At 39.3% G+C, this 19,194-nt stretch overlaps 1 protein-coding gene across 1 annotated transcript in view; it reads right to left on the minus strand.

The window, feature by feature from the left end:
* rb1cc1 (RB1-inducible coiled-coil 1) overlaps positions 1–16,785 on the minus strand; it is a 36,659-nt gene extending 19,874 nt beyond the window's left edge. The window contains exons 1-9 of the mRNA XM_061255410.1: positions 16,476–16,785; positions 15,060–15,178; positions 14,408–14,540; positions 14,194–14,320; positions 13,349–13,519; positions 8,665–8,867; positions 4,179–4,590; positions 2,190–2,360; positions 197–381 (exon numbers count right to left, since the gene is read on the minus strand). Coding sequence (XP_061111394.1) covers positions 197–381; positions 2,190–2,360; positions 4,179–4,590; positions 8,665–8,867; positions 13,349–13,519; positions 14,194–14,320; positions 14,408–14,478 — 1,340 coding nt within the window. The 5' untranslated portion in view covers positions 14,479–14,540; positions 15,060–15,178; positions 16,476–16,785. The remainder of the gene's footprint in view (positions 1–196; positions 382–2,189; positions 2,361–4,178; positions 4,591–8,664; positions 8,868–13,348; positions 13,520–14,193; positions 14,321–14,407; positions 14,541–15,059; positions 15,179–16,475) is intronic.
* Positions 16,786–19,194: the final 2,409 nt, after the last annotated feature.

A 19,194-nucleotide genomic window follows, 5' to 3' on the forward strand; every position in this document is an offset into this window, starting at 1 on the left:
AAGCGCAGGGTTGTGCCTCATTTGTTAGAGTACACAATTATTAGTTTATTTAGTCTGACAAAGTAATCCATCACCGTCCACTCTCATAGATGCAGCTTTTATGGACACATTTCCCAATTATCACAACAATACCCTAGAACATGATGAATAAAAGTTCAAGAAATTAAGTGAGTGAAAGATTAAATGTATTTCTTACTTGAGGCGAACTTGCAGATTGTTGGCCAGCTCCTGTTTGGCAGTGGTGCACTTCTGCTTGATGTCTAAGAGTTTCCTGTGGTTGGTCAACATGATCATCAGCTGGTTTGCATGACTGAGACACAGGTCAGGAAGCACCGAAGTGTCCTTCAGGTTTTCAGCCCTCTTCTGATTGGCCAGAAATCCCTGGGCAAGGGTTAGTGGAAGACAAGTTAATTTAGTTTGAAACAAATAACAAAAACATCAATTAAAACTGATTAATGTAACCAATAGCTTTAATCTCAGACAGGTAAATAAACAACTCGGGTGTCAACAAAAATAGCTGGTAGACTTATCCAATGGAAGGAATGTCGCGTAAAATACTCAACAATGTTCATAGATCAGTTTTATGCAATATCTCCTTCAGAATACTTCTTCACGGTGCGCTGCCATATCAATGGAGAATGTGACGAGGAAGTTCCAGTTTTAGCCACTGAAGTAATCAGTTCAGCATTCGTACTCAAACTACAACAGAAATCCTAAACTACTACAGACCTTATAAAGGTGATATGCAGTATTTCACAGCACAGTTATCAAAATACAGCAATGATAGTTGTTATACATATTCAAAAAATGAATAAACAACCCCCCCTGCCATGATGAGACAAGACAACAAGATCTGGGGACTGGGGACTTGCAACTAAGAAGGCTTACACATGGACGCTATACCCGGGCCTGACCTGGCCTGGCTTGGTCCCCCTGGAAGTTCAGTTAAAGACCGCCACCTGCTGGTCAGCTTCCTCCTATCATTAATATCAGGGTGACTGGCTTTTTAAGACAGGTCGATACATTTGGACCCGAGGAGAGGGCCGAGCAAGCTTAGTCAATCTGAAACGAGCACACGTGCATCTGTCCCTTCCCATGTGCCCATATTTCCAGAGAACAGGGCTCTTACAATGCACAAACTCTAGAGCCACATAATCTAATTAATTCCCTCCTTTGTCCTGCCACACACAGGCTGTCCACACCCTACATGGTTAAAGGCTCTCGTGACACACACCCAGAAGACCGCCATGTCAAATAGGATGGAGGCCGGCCAACACGGCATTATGGAGGCACGCACCTGGAGAGTTAGAAAGTCCATTACTTCCCCTTTCAATCGTTTCAGCACAGAAAACCTGCGCTACTTCACACGGATATGAAATTTCTATTCTGTCACCTTTATGGGTCTTTATAAAAGAGAATTCCCCACTGGGGACCAGTTGTTCCAAACTGGTCTTAATAGCGTAGCACCCAGATGCTGCTATTCAGACACAAAGCTGGAAGCGAGTGTTTTATACCCCGTTTGGCATTCACAAAACATCACATTAAACAGGGAATAAAAATCTACGTGGAAAACTGAATCAACAACAGAAACAAAAAGAAAGTGAAGGAAGTAATTTGAATGTTGGGGTGCGTGGACATGAGTCTAGTTCTAAACTTCTTTTAAGGTATATTACCATGTATATTAAAACTTGAATTTACAAATGTTATCTTGCATGCGTGACTCTGCCAAAGAGAAAAGAAGGGGAAAGTATCTGTTCATGGCTGTAATTCATATAAAGTATGTACAATTGCCCAGATTCTGCATGGTGCACAGAGTATTAAAAGCACTGGAAAACTGATTCAAGGCAAGAATACAAGCCCTATATTATCAATAAAAACTGGCTGCGCCCAATTGATACTTCTGTCCCTTATGACAAACCATATTCATCCACATAAATGAGACTTTTTACCTGATATGGAAATGCTATATTCATCCGTTTGTGGAATGTTAAACATATTTTTATGAGATTAAAAACTCATTTTCGGCACATTAACTCCTAAATCCAAAGTTACAAAAGCAGCACATTTCTGACAGAGGCTTCTGTCGGATTCCATTTGCACAAGCCTCTGCGTTCAAGTAAAACTTTCCTTAACAGGATATGAAAAGACAAGATCCAGCGTCTTTCAGTTTTAAGAAAATCAATGCTTACCTGAGCAAGTTCTTTCTGTTCGTTGACCAACTTTTTACAGCTTGCAATCATCTGGTCAAGAGCGTACAGCCTGTCCTCCAGGCCCTTAATGGCCTTCATGTTCTGATTATCCAGTTTGGCAATAGTGTCCCGACAATCTGCCAAAAAGGGCTGAATGATCCTCGGATCAAGCTGAAAATTTTAGAAGACAGGTATTAACTGAGGGCACAACATCAGCTCTCCTTACACTCTCACTGTAAATAAATACACCACACAAAATCGCAGATATTCGAAGAAAAGCAAAGCTGTTGAATAGAGTATGTATTATGCCTAAAGAAGGATCCTTATCACAGGGAAAAATTTATTATAGCTGGATTTATTATATTTCTAATATGAGGCCAAATTGTGGTGGTCACCTCACCTCTAATGCAAAGAACAAAATGTTAAATTGTCTTTTAGTTGTATTACTTACTATTTATCGAAGGAAGAGAACTTGAGGTTGTTCACCTTAGCTGAACCGAGGAACAATCAAACTGATTTTACAGACACAATGTGCTGGTTTTGTGACCCATTTGCTTTGGCAAATAGAAGCAAAATATTTACTTTCAGACTCCTTGAGGGTGTGTATATAAGTGTGTGCATACATGCATGTTATGCAAAAGCATTAAGAAAAAAGGTTCACGTCAGGACAGGGTCACTCAAGGACATTCTCCCACTTCCTCTTAAACCACTCCAACATAGCTTCTGCCTTGAGCTTTGGGTCACTGCCCTGTAGGTGAACTTCCATCCAAAAGGTGTGTCTTTAACAGGTTAAAGCAGGCTCTCCATTAGGACTTGGCCTTACTTTGCTGCATGCATTTACCTCTTGAAAAGGTCCCTGGGGCCTGCTGCTAAGAAGCATCGCTGTAACGTGATGCCGTCAGCACTACACTTGACAGTAGGTTATGGTGCTCACTGAGTGGAACGCTGTATTAGATTTCCATGCAACATTTACAACAAAAGGCTCTAATTTTGTATGATTTGACCCCAGAATGTCCCATTAAATGCTTAGATACAAAGCTTACTGTTGAATGCTGTTTTTCGGTAATGGAAACAAATCCAGCCGTATTATCTAAGCCAATCATGTACTTAATATTAAGCGCCGTTTCAGCATGAAAGTTAGAAGAGTCCTCCAATAAAATACAAAAGCCACCTAACTCATATATAATGTATATGCTGGTGCAAACAAACTGGCTTCCCTTGGGATAAGGGCACTTTTCAAAAATGTCCAGATAACATATTGTTCCTGCTTAGTGAGGACAGCAACAACAAAGAATGGACTGTAACCACTGCTGTCCTCACTAAGTGGGAACAACGTGTTCTTTGAAAAGTGCCCATAGCCCACAGACATATCACTTAAACTAACAAATATATAATCAGAACAAGTAAAATGAACTGCACAGCATGCTACTGCAAATGAACTATGTCAGTCATCTTACTTTTTTGCTGTGGTCAGGCAGTCTAATAAATTACTACTGGCAACTCAGAGGTATTTACAAAGGTCCTTCAGCATTTTTGTAATTGGGTATGCCGACGTCGAAAATAAAGACAACCATTGAACAGTTTTTCAGTTTTTAAAGGTATGCAACAATTTACTCAGCACTTTAGGATGATTTCATGAACCAATTATGCATTTTGTTGAACAGGTGGTTGAACTAAGATTAGCCAGCATTAGCATAGCAAGTATTTGTGGCACTGTGACGTGTTTTCAGAAATGAGAATGAGCTGGGGTCTGGTCTTATTCAGTCTGTTTTTCCATTGTCTAGGTTGGTCAGAAAGGGAGTTGTCCAGGTTGTCTCACTGTGCCATTACGTCTGTAATCCTACACTTCCATCAATAAAATGCAATTTGAGATCTAGCCAACAGTAATTTTCAGATCTCAAACCACAGAGTATACACGGTGCTTTGTCCCGTGTGAACAAATTATTTTTGCAGCCATAAATGACTGCATTATGAAGTATGTGGACTTACTCTGTTGATGGAATCGAAGCACTTCCTCACGACCGACTCCACGTCGTTTGGCCTGTCCTGTACGTTGATCCAGTCCAGCAGGGTGACGTTAAAGGAGGGCGGGCTGCTCTCCTCTGGGGAGTCGGTCTCCTGCAGCGCCGCCCTCAGGCTGCTGCTGTCCGTCATCTCGCTCTCCTCCCGCGCCCCGCCGCCCGGCCCCTGCGTCGGCGTCTCTGCCGAAGCCGTGAAGGAGCCAGGGGACTTCCCTCCGCTCCGGGACTCCCCGGGACACAGGACCGAGTCCACCGACTTCTCCTCCTCCGTGCCCTCGCCGTCCGTTGGCGAGCTGGACTTCAGGCTCTCTCTGTAGCTGTTGCGCGTCAAACACTCCAGGAGGGGAATCTTGGCCATGACTGATACAGCGGTGCCTAGCCTTTAAAATGCATGCGACAAGACTGCGGTTAGCTGGGATCCATTTTGTACTGAATAAAATGCCAGTTCATCTTTAATACTTGTGAATAAGATAGCAGACACCATTTTATATGTACAATTTGGAAATAAAGGTATTGTGAAGCCAAATGTCAAAACATATTTTTGAAAATTTCTTGACAGCAGCTATGAGTTAAACTTTAGGGAAGTTCCTAGCCCAAACAGTACTCCCTATTGCCACAATGTGAGCATTGCAAGAAAACTGCACTGAATTTGGCAACAAGATTTTAAGAGTGACGTTTCATTTCAATAAATAACATATAATCATCTTTCATTTATGCAGACTAGTGACCTGTGGCACCTGTGGAATTTCCCTGAAGTTCATTACATGCCGGTTTAAAAATGCTCAGCTTTAGATTAATAATCTGTCACTTCACTGTGCTGGACTGGAGGATAATAACTGAAATAAAACTTTAAATCCCAAATGGTCAGGAGATGGAGACAGACACTGGCGGGACCAACTGTGGGACAGCAAGTTGTAATCTGAGGAGAAATGCGTCTCTCACTGAAGAACACTGAAAGCCTGTGGGGACCATGCGTGTCATCAACCTAATGGAGTGGTAACCTGAGGAACCTGGACCGGGTTAACCCCAAGTCAATTTCAGATTAAAATCGGTCAATATCCTTTCCTGTGTCAAGGACGGCTTTACAGGTCGAGCGTACTATGACTGTAAGGGGACTAAATAATCGTCCTTGTTTTAGTTGCCAAAATATCAGCTTCTGGATAACACTGCTATTAAAATTATATCATCTCACGTGGACGCTCAATGGTCTATCACCCTAACCTTATCAACATATATTTTTTTGAAATATTGTGGTAAAATTTATCGTAGGTCATTATAAATGAATAAAACATGATTCTGTTTCCCATCTGTCGGAATAAGGATGCCTGAGTCAGTGGTTCATCCGTCTGGTGGTTCAGTAAGGTTTCCCTTACCAAACACAGACCACTGCACTGCTCATTTCAAGCACACTGGTGCACTACAACTAACTACTTCAATCAAAATTTTATTAATACTATTATAAAACTCCCACTACAAAACCATGAGGCTGCATTTCGTGTGTGCCAAATGGTAACACAAGCAATGTTTGGCGCTGCATTTCAGTGCCTATGCATTTAAAAGAAAACAACTCTCTAAAAGCATGATATGATGTTATGAAGATCATTGGTATGAGGGAATTGTGATAGTGTAAACTATTTATCAAATTTACAAGCGTCCAACTGCACACTTTTACTAGGTTTTGTTTACCGTAACTAGAAAGCAAAAAAGTAAAAGAAAAAGTAAACAACAAAATGCCACATGGCACATAATTTAGTGCATATTGCACTGTAGCATTATATGCACTGCCTGAAGAGCTTTTTCCTTTTATAAGGAGCTATCTGTACAATATGTGTTCTTCAGTGCACTCAGTCACTCAATTAACTGGCCACACTTATAATGAGTGATAGACTATGTGTGATTTATAATGCATGAATCACAGATGACTGTGACAGGGGGGGCTGTTCTGGCTCTTACCAAAAGGTCAGGAAAAATAAAACAGTAAAAAAGCTGAACGTCAATAAACTGGATTTTGTGTGCGAAAAAAGCGGCAAGGGTGAGATGTTTTAGCCAGACATGCCGAGTTCCAGATTAGTGAGGCACAATTTAAAAACATTCACCGCTTGTTCTGACAATTCTCCAAGCCCGTATGACAGGTTTGGCTTTGACATATGAAGGTATTTTAGACTGAGTAAGACAATGAACAAGAACCAGATGAAAGACAATTAGGGGCCCAACTAGCAAGAGCTTTACTTAAATCCCAATTATTTATTGGAAGTTTTTTTATAGTGATCTATAGAAACAGCCACTTCTTTACAAAAGGTTTATGAACAAGTCTGCATTAAAGCTGAACTTGTGCCCAACCTGGCTGTTTCTGGAATTAAAGTGACAAGGCATCATACAACAAGAACCATAATTCGAATTAGCCATGGTTTAATTTGTATGTGCTGTGTGGTATGGTAAACATTACATTAACATTGTTCGGATGATAAAGCATACAGGAAGAGGAACTCGGGAACTGAGCATAATGATGGAGTTAGGGGGACCTCTAATGTTCAATTGGTAAATGCACACTGAAAGCACAGAAAACCTAAGCATGTATGAGAATCCAGCATGGAGGTTATTTTAATTGTTTTAAGTTGTCTTCAGAATGCTAAACAGGCACAGTCATGCATAAGATAATGTATTAATGCGCTGGTTTAAATTACAGCAAAGCTGATGTCCTAATGTAAACGTGATTGAAATATATGCAAGACAAAATACATTGCTGATGTCTCTATATAACCACTGCATTTGTCTTGTGCTGAGGTGTGTAAGTTATACAGTGGTGTGAAAACGTGTTTGCCCCCTTCCTGATTTCTTATTTTTTTGCATGTTTGTCACACTTAAATGTTTCAGATCATCAAACAAATTTAAATATTATTCAAAGACAACACAAGTAAACACAAATTGCAGTTTTTAAATGATGGTTTTTATTATTAAGGGAGAAAAAAAATCCAAACCTACATGGCCCTGTGTGAAAAAGTGATTGCCCCCTAAACCTAATAACTGGTTGGGCCACCGTTAGCAGCAACAACTCCAATCAAGCTTTTGCGATAATTTGCAATGAGTCTCTTACAGCGCTGTGGAGGAATTTTGGCCCACTCATCTTTGCAGAATTGTTGTAATTCAGCCACATTGGAGGGTTTTGGAGCATGAACCGCCTTTTTAAGGTCATGCCACAGCATCTCAATAGGATTCAGGTCAGGACTTTGACTAGGCCACTCCAAAGTCTTCATTTTGTTTTTCTTCAGCCATTCAGAGGTGGACTTGCTGGTGTGTTTGGGCTCATTGTCCTGCTGCAGAACCCAAGTTTGTTTCAGCTTGAGGTCACGAACAGATGGCCGGACATTCTCCTTCAGGATTTTTTTGGAAGACAGCAGAATTCATGGTTCCATTTATCACAGCAAGTCTTCCAGGTCCTGAAGCAGCAAAACAGCCCCAGACCATCACACTACCACCACCATACTTTACTGTTGGTATGATGTTCTTTTTCTGAAATGCGGTGTTACTTTTACGCCAGATGTAATGGGACACACACCTTCCAAAAAGTTCAACTTCTGTCTCATCAGACCACAGAGTATTTTCCCAAAAGTCTTGGGGATCAAGATGTTTTCTGGAAAAATTGAGACGTTCTTTTTGCTCAGCAGTGGTTTTCGTCTTGGAACTCTGCCATGCAGGCCATTTTTGCCCAGTCTCTTTCTTAAAGTGGAGTCATGAACACTGACCTTAACTGAGGCAAGTGAGGCCTGCAGTTCTTTGGATGTTGTTGTGGGGTCTTTTGTGACCTCTTGGATGAGTCGTCGCTGCGCTCTTGGGGTAATTTTGGTCGGCCGGCCACTCCTGGGAAGGTTTACCACTGTTCCATGTTTTCGCCATTTGTGGATAATGGCTCTCACTGTGGTTCACTGGAGTCCCAAAGCTTTAGAAATAGCTTTATAACCTTTTCCAGACTGATAGATCTCAATTACTTTCTTTCTCATTTGTTCCTGAATTTCTTTAGATCTCGGCATGATGTCTAGCTTTTGAGGATCATTTGGTCTACTTCACTTTGTCAGGCAGGTCCTATTTAAGTGATTTCTTGATTGAGAACAGGTGTGGCAGTAATCAGGCCTGGGTGTGGCTAGAGAAATTGAACTCAGGTTTGATAAACCACAGTTAAGTTATGTTTTAACAGGGGGGGCAATCACTTTTTCCACACAGGGCCATGTAGGTTTGCATTTTTTTTCTCCCTTAATAATAAAAACCTTCATTTAAAAACTACATTTTGTGTTTACTTGTGTTGTCTTTGAATAATATTTAAATTTGTTTGATGATCTCAAACATTTAAGTGTGACAAACATGAAAAGACACTTTTACACACCACTGTATGCACTTATAGGTTATTATCTTATATTTAACAAAACTGAATTAAGACACTCAGTGAAAATGATACTTACTTATTAAGTTTCAGTTTGATGTCTTCAATGTCCCGTTGATAATTCATGTAGGCAGTGTCGAATTTCCAAAGCAGCTTCTGGTATGACAAGGTGCAGTCATCCAGGTTTGCCATTATGGCTGCCCAGCCTTGATGCTGAAGGTGCTCATCGTGAACCAAGCGCTCACAGAAAGAGCAGAGTTTCTTGGCAACTTCAAACATTTCCTTTTGAACAAAAAAAAAAAAGAAAATCAGAAAGTTAATTAACAGTCATTTAAAATATGTTGTCACACCTGTTGATGTAGTAAAAGCATGTTTTGGTTTCAGTAAGGACCAAATAGAAAGTCACTTCAAAGTACCTGCCACAGAATGTTTAATAAAAATATTTAATCTACCAATTAAAGTTTGCTTACACTATTTGAGTCCACATATTGAGTTGTAACAATACATTTATTTAATTATTTCCGTTTTTTTAGGTCATATCTTGTGTAAAATAACTCCCGTTACTGTAGCAATACACATCGCATGCTCAATCCAACCACAATGAATTGAATTCCTTGGGGCAACCGCAAGAACAGATTCTGGTAAGAACGCCAGTACCAAAGTTGCTATGTTCCAAGTAGTTTAGCAGTTTAGTAATACCAGGAAATAAAAGCTTAAATTCTGAACTCTTGTCTCGTGTTCATCTCAACCCCAAATGTATTCAGTGTATTGCAAAAGCAGAGGAATTGGCCTTGCTGTTCCAATACTTTTGGAGGGGACTGGATCGGTTTCGTTAATAAATGTGTTTTATTTTTGTTTTTTTACTTAAGGCAGATATGGCAGAAGTAGGCGATATGGCAAAAGGTGACCATCAGCATTGGTTTTGGCCCAAGAATGGGACACCAATCAACCTCAAATTACAAATACCAAAGATATGTGGTATAGTTTGTCATCTAGTGAAGGCTCACTTACAAAAGACCTAATGTTTTGTTTAATTTTTTTCACCCAGGTTGAATGCTTTGCTGTTTGTGTTGCTGCAAATGTGGTACCAGCCTGCTCTCTTGTCTTCCTGACGTTAACCTTTTAACCTTAATCTTCAATCTAAAGTCCCTAGTTACAAATAAACAATGCAAGTGCATCAGTATCTTTACCTATCCAAGTCATCCCCATGGTAGTGATACATATATATTTTTTCTATTGCCAAATGTTGTATGTTAATACCTCAACGTACAACATCATACAATGGACAGTTATATCTGTGCGCAAAATCCCTGCAAGCACCATGCCAAATCGGTCGGGCTCAAAACAATTCAAATTTAGGGAAGTGACAATTGCACACATCTCAGGAGTACTCCACAGAGGCAGAGGTGAACACATCCCATGGAGAACGTGACCACATTTAAAGATCAGTCTGACCAGTCAAATATCACATGATCACATTACACTGTAAGTGAATATCGAGGCCATTGCATTTTCATTCCTTGTGCTTGAAACACCTGTGGGCTGAACAGACATAGCTATGCAATTTTCACTCAAATATGATAATTTCACAGGAATATGAAAATAAAATTGCCAAATACTATTATATTAAAAGAATAAACCGTGTTCTATGATATTCATTTTTTGATACCATTTCAGTTTTAGAGTGGTGATGCCAGGCAGTTGTGATGAAGATTTATTTTGGAAATTAGGACGATGGTTTACAGTGGTGGCATAGGGCATAGGACAATACACAAAACTGCAAAGCAGTTTGTGGAGCATTTGATCTTTCCAAAGGCTGTGTATCTGAACATATGATAGTACAGTCAGTATTCACAATTATGAACATTAATTTCAGAATTTCCATTGCGCAAAAATTTCTCCAAGCGCAGCAGTCTCAAATTGTACGCGCCGCAGGAAATAGTTTCCACTAAAAAATATCTTGGGTTTTCTTCCAAGAATAACTGGTTAATAATATATATTAATAATAATATTATGTGTAACCACTGCAGGCACAATGTTGCTGAACTAGCTGCAGTTATGGAGTTACTTAAAGCCCAATTTCTTGCTTTAGTTTAGACCATGAATCCCCAAACGTCCTTTACCTGGCATTGTAAAGTCGACAGATCGTTCGTAATCGTAATTTAAAATACCGTTCATCATCCACAAAACTGTCCGGGCCAACACAAAACGTACACTACCCTGACATAATATCCAAAACCCAAGAAAGAGAACTACCCCTTTAAGTACAATGGGTAAACATTTCAAGAACACAAAAAGCCCCCGACCAACCAGCGCAAACGCAGCTGCCGCCAGGGCAGACTGCCATTTTGCCACAGCACACAGAGCTGCACAAGCATGTTTACACCATGCTCAGTATCCTCATCACTGCTGTACAGCACTTGCACTGGATGGGTGGGGTGCAGATTGGTGCAAATGCACAGATTTAAAGCGTCTATAAATGAAAGTGACTGCAAACAGCCCACAAACAAGGCAGAATGAATGAGGAATTCCATGTCATTAGCAAATTCATTTGCACCATTGACAGACCAATTTCGTCAACACAGTCCTGAAACATTTATATAATCTGTATAGAATATGGTGCAAACAAATGTAGGATCTCTAACACACATTTGCTCTTTCACCAGTCCAAATGAATTAATGCTGGCCATAAATAGACCACACATCACAGATGACCTCTGAGAGCTAGGCTATAAATTTGTGATCTAAGCATAGACGCATTTGAACAGAACACAGTCAAAATAAGCTCCACCTGATAAACCTGAACTGGAAAAGGATTCAGTCTATCAGTGTACAGCAGTGGTTTACACCATGGTCCCACAGGTTTATCAATGGATCAATACAAAATGTCACCTCTTCCAAAATCAATCGTTTACCAACAGAAAGGGAAGAAATGGTCAAGACTGGTTGAATCTCCTTACAGTAAATGAACATAGTAAAGTAATCATCCCTCATTAGACCTTAAAAGTATCGTATAAAAAAAAAATAAACAACTCTTGATGCTTTGAAAATTGCAATAAAGGTTTGAACAACACAGCATACACATTTAGCATTGGATAGAATTTCACAGGTGAAAATAAACAAAACTGATCATAATAATGATCCAGACATGACATGCTGTAACCTGGCAGATCAAACATGCGAGTAGCTAGAGGTCAGAGCAAACAGTATGCACTGAATAAACAAAAGAATGGAAAACTAGAAGATGGCACTCACGAGAGCACACACCTCCACATACACTATGCAATTGTGGATATTCTCCAAAAGTTACTCATTTCTTCCATGCCCTTCACATCAGGCGATTCACACATTTCCATGAACCTCGCGTTTTGTGGTGTGGACAATATTTGAATCTGTTCAGAAGTTATATGCCGATCAGTGTGAAAAGTTAACCACTTTTTCTCTCTCCCATGACCAAGCTTTATGCAGTTTCATGCAATCCATTCATAACTTTTGGAGATATCCTGCTAACAGACAAATGGATGGAATTGAGCTAAACAATAATGCCCATCAAATGTTGATGGAAGTAATAAGGATACTGTATGCAAAGGAAACATTGAAAGGGTCTTGATTGTGCTATACTGTGCATGTTATTGTTGTTAATATACCGTTAATATTTTTTCCATCTGAACCAGTGCTTCCCTTGTTTTTGCATCCTCAAAACAGAACCCAATGTGGTAGCATTATTTATAGACTTGGTTAGTTTCATTTTGATTGTGCTGGTATCCGCTTACGTATATTGTGGCACCCATTTAATGAGCCAGCTATGAAATGACAAAGGAACTGGAAATTCAGATAATAAAAGTTAATAACAGATGTGATATTCCTTAATTAAAGATTTCAAACTCTGTGGTATCTCTTTCATTGTATTCCCACTAAGACCCTCACTTCCATGACCCTATGGACATATTCCCCACTTCAGGGGAATGTATATTTCCCTAATACTTTCATGAAAAATAATAGGAATATCGGCATTACAATAAATTCATGATTTAATAACATTTCAAATTATAGTTTTAATATATAAAATATCATGGACAATTTTGTGACACACTGAAATTTTGAATAGAAAACAACCAACCCTGGCAGAAAACCTTGCCCAGAGAAACTCACAGTGTATGTTTTTGGAATATTATACATGGACATAAGCTATTCAGGCTGAGTACTTCCCTCATGGGTGCAGCAGCAGTAGCACACCTATGATTTGAACTACAAACTAGAGTCACAAACAAACCTAGTTTCCTAACCACTACACCAAACAGCTACCTGAGTTTCAACTGATTCCATTTTCCAGTAAAACATTCAGATGCATCCATTCCACAAAAGCCTTGCATCAAGAATTATGTCCACAGAGAAAACCAAATATTAACAAAGGAGGACATTAATCAGTTACTGAACATAACGATGTGACTAATCTACAGTATACACTACTCAGCGAACTCTGACCAGAATGACCAAACCTAATTTAATGTAACATGACCTCAACCATAGCAGTTGAACTTAAAGGAAAGGAAGTGTGTGGATAAAGAAATGTTATGGACGGCTATTGTAAGTCTGCATGGTAGAGAAAGTGCAGGATTGCCGAACATTTGTGCATACACATTTCAAAAATATCCTTGTACAATTTCTTATTAAATTGTATTCTTAGTGAAATGTCATTAATATAATTGAATAATACTATGCCAGTTTAAAAATACAAAGTAAGAAAGAACAAAATAAGTTACCACTGCAAGCTGTGTTCGCGAGGCAACAGTGTGAAAGACTGCTGGCATCATCAATGACTCCTCCACCTTCAGTTCCATCTGGTTCTCTATGGAAAAGGTGGTTTTGGGGATTGTTGGAGCCCGGTCACAAAGGATCATCTCTTTGTTGAACAAGAAGATCGGGTTGGTGTCCTAAAGAAACACATAAAAAGAAAGAGCAATTTTATTAGAACTGTTTTATTATTCTCTAAGTTTTGATGGTGCAGTGGATTTTGTGCATTGGCTGTAATGCAGTGGTGCACAACTCCGGTCCTGGAGGGCCGGTCTGCAAGCTGGTCTTTATTCCAACCAATTTATTAATTTTTCTGACAGCTCTAGAAATTATGTTGGTTTACCCCTGTACTCCGGTACAGTAAAACCTTTAGGACACACTTGCAGTAGCTGTAGCCGGTGCATATACAAATGTCTGATCAAGACATTATTTAGCTAATTATTTAATTAAAAGCAGAAGTTGGCACAAAATCATGAAGCGGATTAGCCCTTGCTGCGCACACCTGCTCGAATGTCTCAAAGAAAAAAAAATGTCCACAACATGTCCGCACCAAGCAGTCTTTCCGAAAGCTGGCATTCCTTAAACTATCTACAGTGTCAATGATCATTAACATTTACATGAACATGGGTGTGTCCGATTTGAATTAGTGCAGAATGATAACGAGTTTTTACCCACTGTCAAATTCACAGAAAGTAATAGAAAATTTGAATAAGAAATTAAAACGCCATGACAGCATTCGGCCTCACTAAATGCAGCCTTTTCATGCAAATACAAATTTCCAAATAAAAAAGGTGAGCCCACAAGTTCAACTTACCGTGCCGGCACTGTAGCTGCAGACACGCCTGTCTGCGACCATGCACTCCCCTCCATTGACAACAAGAACCTGGTGTTGCGTTGCGATCTTGTATTTGACCTGGATGGCATGTTTAAGGTCCGAAACCCTGTAAGAAACATGCAACTTCTGTCAAACAAGTGAACCTCACAAGCAAACAGCCATAAGCCGAGAGAGGGAAGAGAGTGCATCTTACGTCTGGACGGCGAGCTCGGTGTCAAAAGTCAGTGTGCTTCCATTGTTGACCTGAAACACATACAACTTCATGTTGGATTCTCCGGCAGTCTTCACGTCTCCCTTCCTTGTTCATTTAGTCATTTAGCACCTTCCTGCACAAAGAGAAGAAAGCAAAATGAGTACAGATACTTATATTGTGGATGTTGTAGAAGGTTCCAACCTCATTACATCTCAACTGAGTTATGAGCCCAAAAATTATTATCAAATTGAAAAATACTACATACATTGTGGTGTAACCAGTTGTAACAGTAGATCAAGTTCAGTATTTCAGGACAATAATAACAATGCAGCAATAGTCATGATTACATATGACATTACACATTTTCAATGAGCTCTGTCACAAAAATATTGTATTACTTCCTGGACGACTGGGGCAGAAGTTGTGCTTTCTTGATTGCAGTACTACAGGGTATAATATAATAACGGGCAATTACAAGGTGTGTCTAAAGAAAGCGAACACTAATAGACAATACTTCTATTAAATTAATTTAGAAGCATAAGTGAAACAATTATAAATTATTCCTAATAATCTGAAGTAATATGAAGCCTCTGGGCTCATGTTACTTAATTATATGGCAATTAATTACCAATCATTAACATCATACACTTACTTAACGACACAGGACGCTGTCTTAACTCCAGCCAAGTGTTTCAGGAAAAGGAGAGCAACTGCTGTAAAATACTTTGGCAACTGAAACATCAAAGTGGGTTTCCGAACTGCTAACAGAGTCTGTAAGGAAAAAATGAAAGACTCTCTTAATTGCAGTCAGTCTGATTGTCAATGTTTTTAACAAAAAAATACAATTAAGTAATGTTATGTCACGTCAAGCAAGCACCTAACATAAGGCTATAATTAGCTGAAGCTCGCCACCAGTAACACCAGTGTAGACAAAGCGTTAACATGGCACCTGCATTGACTTGTTTGAGGAGTTTCAGGTACGACTCAGTGCGACATAAATTAATTTACAAGTACACCTTCTGGAACAATGAAACGTCCACCACACAATTACGTTTAGTTAATTTAACTGGGAAAGGATACGGAAATAAATTACTGGTAACGGTATCTTGGAACAGCAGGCCAGCGAATGGCGAAACATCACTGCCAGCTGAACACGAGGAGCCTAGCTTCATAGCAAGCTAGCAATTCAGCAGTTGCCAAAAGCAAGTTAACTTAGGTAATTTTAACCAGCTCGCTAACTTAGCCACCCAAATCAATCTGCCAATATACTGCATAGCTAGATAACGTTAATCAGCATGCTACTCCGTTGCAGGTGAACATCGTGTATATATCCACTTTAAAATATTTTATATATTTCATGCATTTTGCCTTTGACACTCTGCAGTTTAAAAGGTCGGTAAATTAAGTTAACGTTACAGGCTGAGTCATGTCATGGTCAACATGGGGCCACCCAATTTATTTCACCTTGAAAAATGTAATCTGTTATTTTCAGATTATGACATTGGCTGACTAGATGGTCTTGAAAAAGACACAGTCGTAACCTGGGTATTTAACGTTAGATATTTTCAACTCGTACCAATTAGTAAAGCTAGCCTGCTAGCTAACTATCTGGGTTTACATTACAGATAGACAGTAGCATAGCTAGCTAACAACTGCATACAGTCAGGCCTACTGGATTGCACCAGACAAAGAACAGAACATAACATCCCTCCATGAAACGGCAATGAAATTCCCGTTTCAAAATGTTATTCGTTGTAACCAACCCGTAATCATTTGTCACATCCCGTCTCCGTTATCCGCTACCACCAGGCCCCAAAAATACTGTATTGTCCGCTAAATATCAGCTGTCATTTAGCTAACAAGCCAACTCTCTGGTTAGCCAATGTAGCTAGCTACAAGACAATGTCAATGCACTGCTATATGGTTATTATTTCTACATGTTGCTATGAATTTGCTATCCAGGCAACCAAGAACGTATTCTTTTTCGTATTCACCGGTTCCATTCGACAAAATATAAACACAACTGATGGCAAAGCTGCAATCGTAACAGCAATGGAAATACTCTCACCTCGGCGTTTGTTTGTCATATCCTCCAGGCTTCGCTTGCTAGCTCATCTGGGATCGCAAATCAGCTAGCTAGACCGTAAGCTAGCGCCCAAATGTTAACGCTATTATATTCAGAAGATTTTCTGAATATATATTTTTTCTGAAGCCCTGATCATATTACCCGTTTTATTATCGGGCTGTTCTGTGTATTGTTGTTTTTCTTATCGCCGATCTTTCCAACAGGGATTGTGTAACCTATGTGTTTATATCAAGTAGCTAGCTAGCTACCACCCTGTATCTGCTGCTGTGTTTTGTTGTTGTCGTCACCGCGAATCGCGATGCACTCTGGGACATAACGAGGAAAATGCCTGGGCAGTGTTTTGCTTTATGAACGCAGTACGAAAAGAGGCTTTGGTGGTGTGTTTTGGCTTCTGATTGGGCTTCGTTTGCGTGGTCTGCACTGACTTCCTGTTATGGTCAGATCGCAAAAACACATTGGTCTTTTGTATTAAGTTAAACGTCCTGGGGCACTATATTACAGTTGACATGATTTTTAGTTATTTTATATTTTGTATCGTTCTTAAATAACTTTTAAAAAACATCTTAACGTTTCATGACAGTAAATAGCATGAACCTTTTCATGTTTCAATGGATTGAAAATTCTAACATTTTATAAAAACTTGTTCTCATAAACTGATACGGGTGTTTGGTACTTGGAATGTGTGGGCCATGGAGAGATGTCTTCAATTAGATTTGGTCTATCTATTGTACACTCAGTTACTGCTTTATTACAGCATGTAGACCTGTATACCAGCTTGTTAATGTAAATATCTAATCAGCCAATCATATGGCAGCAGCTCAATGTAAAAGTATGCAGGCATGGTCAAGAGGTTCAGTTGTTGTTCAGACCAAACATCAGAATGGGGAACAAATGTGATCTAAGTGACTTTGACCATAGAATGATTAGTGCCAGATGGGGTGGGTTGAGTATCTCAGAAACGGCTGATCTCCTGGGATTTTCATTTATTTTTATATTATTTCACTGATATTTTATTCAGCTGTAGAGTCTCAATCCATTAATACACAATGTACAGTAATTATGTGGGGATACATTAAAATATGTATGAAGAGACCATTTGAAACGATTTCCATTTTGAAATCATTAAGATTGATCTTGCTTATGTGCAAGTACCACAAAGTTGTGTGAGTCAACCTGATATATAATCAGATATGGTTTTATGCATGTAAAGAAGTAGGGAGAATTTAAAAACAAGAATAGAAATGTGTTTGCATATATAACGATTCTGATAGATCTTTGAAAGCTGTTGATCAAATGGTATGTGACACTTTGCATTTTCATGAAACTGTACACCAATTGGCCAAGAGTTGTTGTACACAAGTCCTTGTTACTTTCAATAGCAGTTGTATAGGGAATTTACTTTACTGAATGTTTTAACATTGTTAATATACAGTATGTAGTTGTATCAGTTTGACTATAATTTACCTGTATGCTACTAAGGCTACAAACTTCCATTTCTTCTTCCAGTATTCATATTCTGCCCCTTACTAGCCTTTCACCCAAAACATATCATCAGATAAATATGTGAACTTGTAGTTCAGACCCCAATATGTTACATTTCACAGCTGTATAGAAACCCTGGGTATTTGTTGAGTCTGTAGGTCAGAACACCACTCCCCCAGCCACTGCCGTTTGATTCAACCTGTAGTACACCACACTTCACCAATGGTTATCCTTCCAGCTGCACAACAGCTTTGAGCCTATCTGCTGAGCTGGCGTATAGCTGACATAATCCTTGTATAATTGGCTTTTATGTATAATTTGTGCCTATTCTATTATTTTCTTTCCCCCGCTGTTTTCCAGGAGTGGCTCTCAACTTCCCTTTCCTGGGGTCAGGGAATCATTTCCCCACTTTCCACCCAAACAGTCGCTGTTTTTCTTTGATTCTTTGTTACCTCTGGAAAACATGGCCAGTTCTTGTCATTATATAGTTCTAAAATACAATGTGAGCACTTTATTAGGTAGACCTGTACACCAGCTTGTTAAATGCAAATGTTTAATCAGCCAATCATGTGGCGGAAACTAAATGTATAAAAGCATGCAGATGAGGTCAAGAGTTTTCAGCTCTTTTAGAATGATTGTTGGTGCCAGACAGGGTGGTTTGATAATCTCAGGAAGTGCTGAACCCTTGGGATTTTCTTGCACAACAGTCTTTCAGACTTGCAAAGAATGGTGCAAAAAAAAAAACATCCAGCAGTTCTGAGAGGTTAATGAGAGAGGTCAGAGAAGGGCCAGACTGGTCGAAGCTGACAGGAAGGTGACAGTAACGCAAATAATGCAAATATATAAGTGGCATACAGTAGATCATCTCTGAACACACAATTGGATAGGCAACAGCAGCAGAAGACTGTAAAAAAATAAGTCTAATAAATCTAATAAATACACTGAACATCAATGAATGACACTCAAATAAAGCTGAAAGTAGAAGAATTCTGACAGCAACTGCTTTTGCATCTTTTATTAAGAATCACAGCTAACAAGTTTCGGAGTTAACACTCTTTCATCAGAGCACTCAAATAATGTTTCATTCAAAAGTGATTTAATTAACACATTAACACATTTTTGATTGATGGACTGAATTGCATGTGCATTTCTTTTCACGATCAGTAAGGAGTTAAGCCCTAGATTTATGGATATACAGTTGTTTCTATGGCTTTTTTAC

Source organism: Conger conger, chromosome 9 (genome assembly GCF_963514075.1).
Source record: "Conger conger chromosome 9, fConCon1.1, whole genome shotgun sequence".
Lineage (NCBI taxonomy): Eukaryota > Metazoa > Chordata > Actinopteri > Anguilliformes > Congridae > Conger > Conger conger.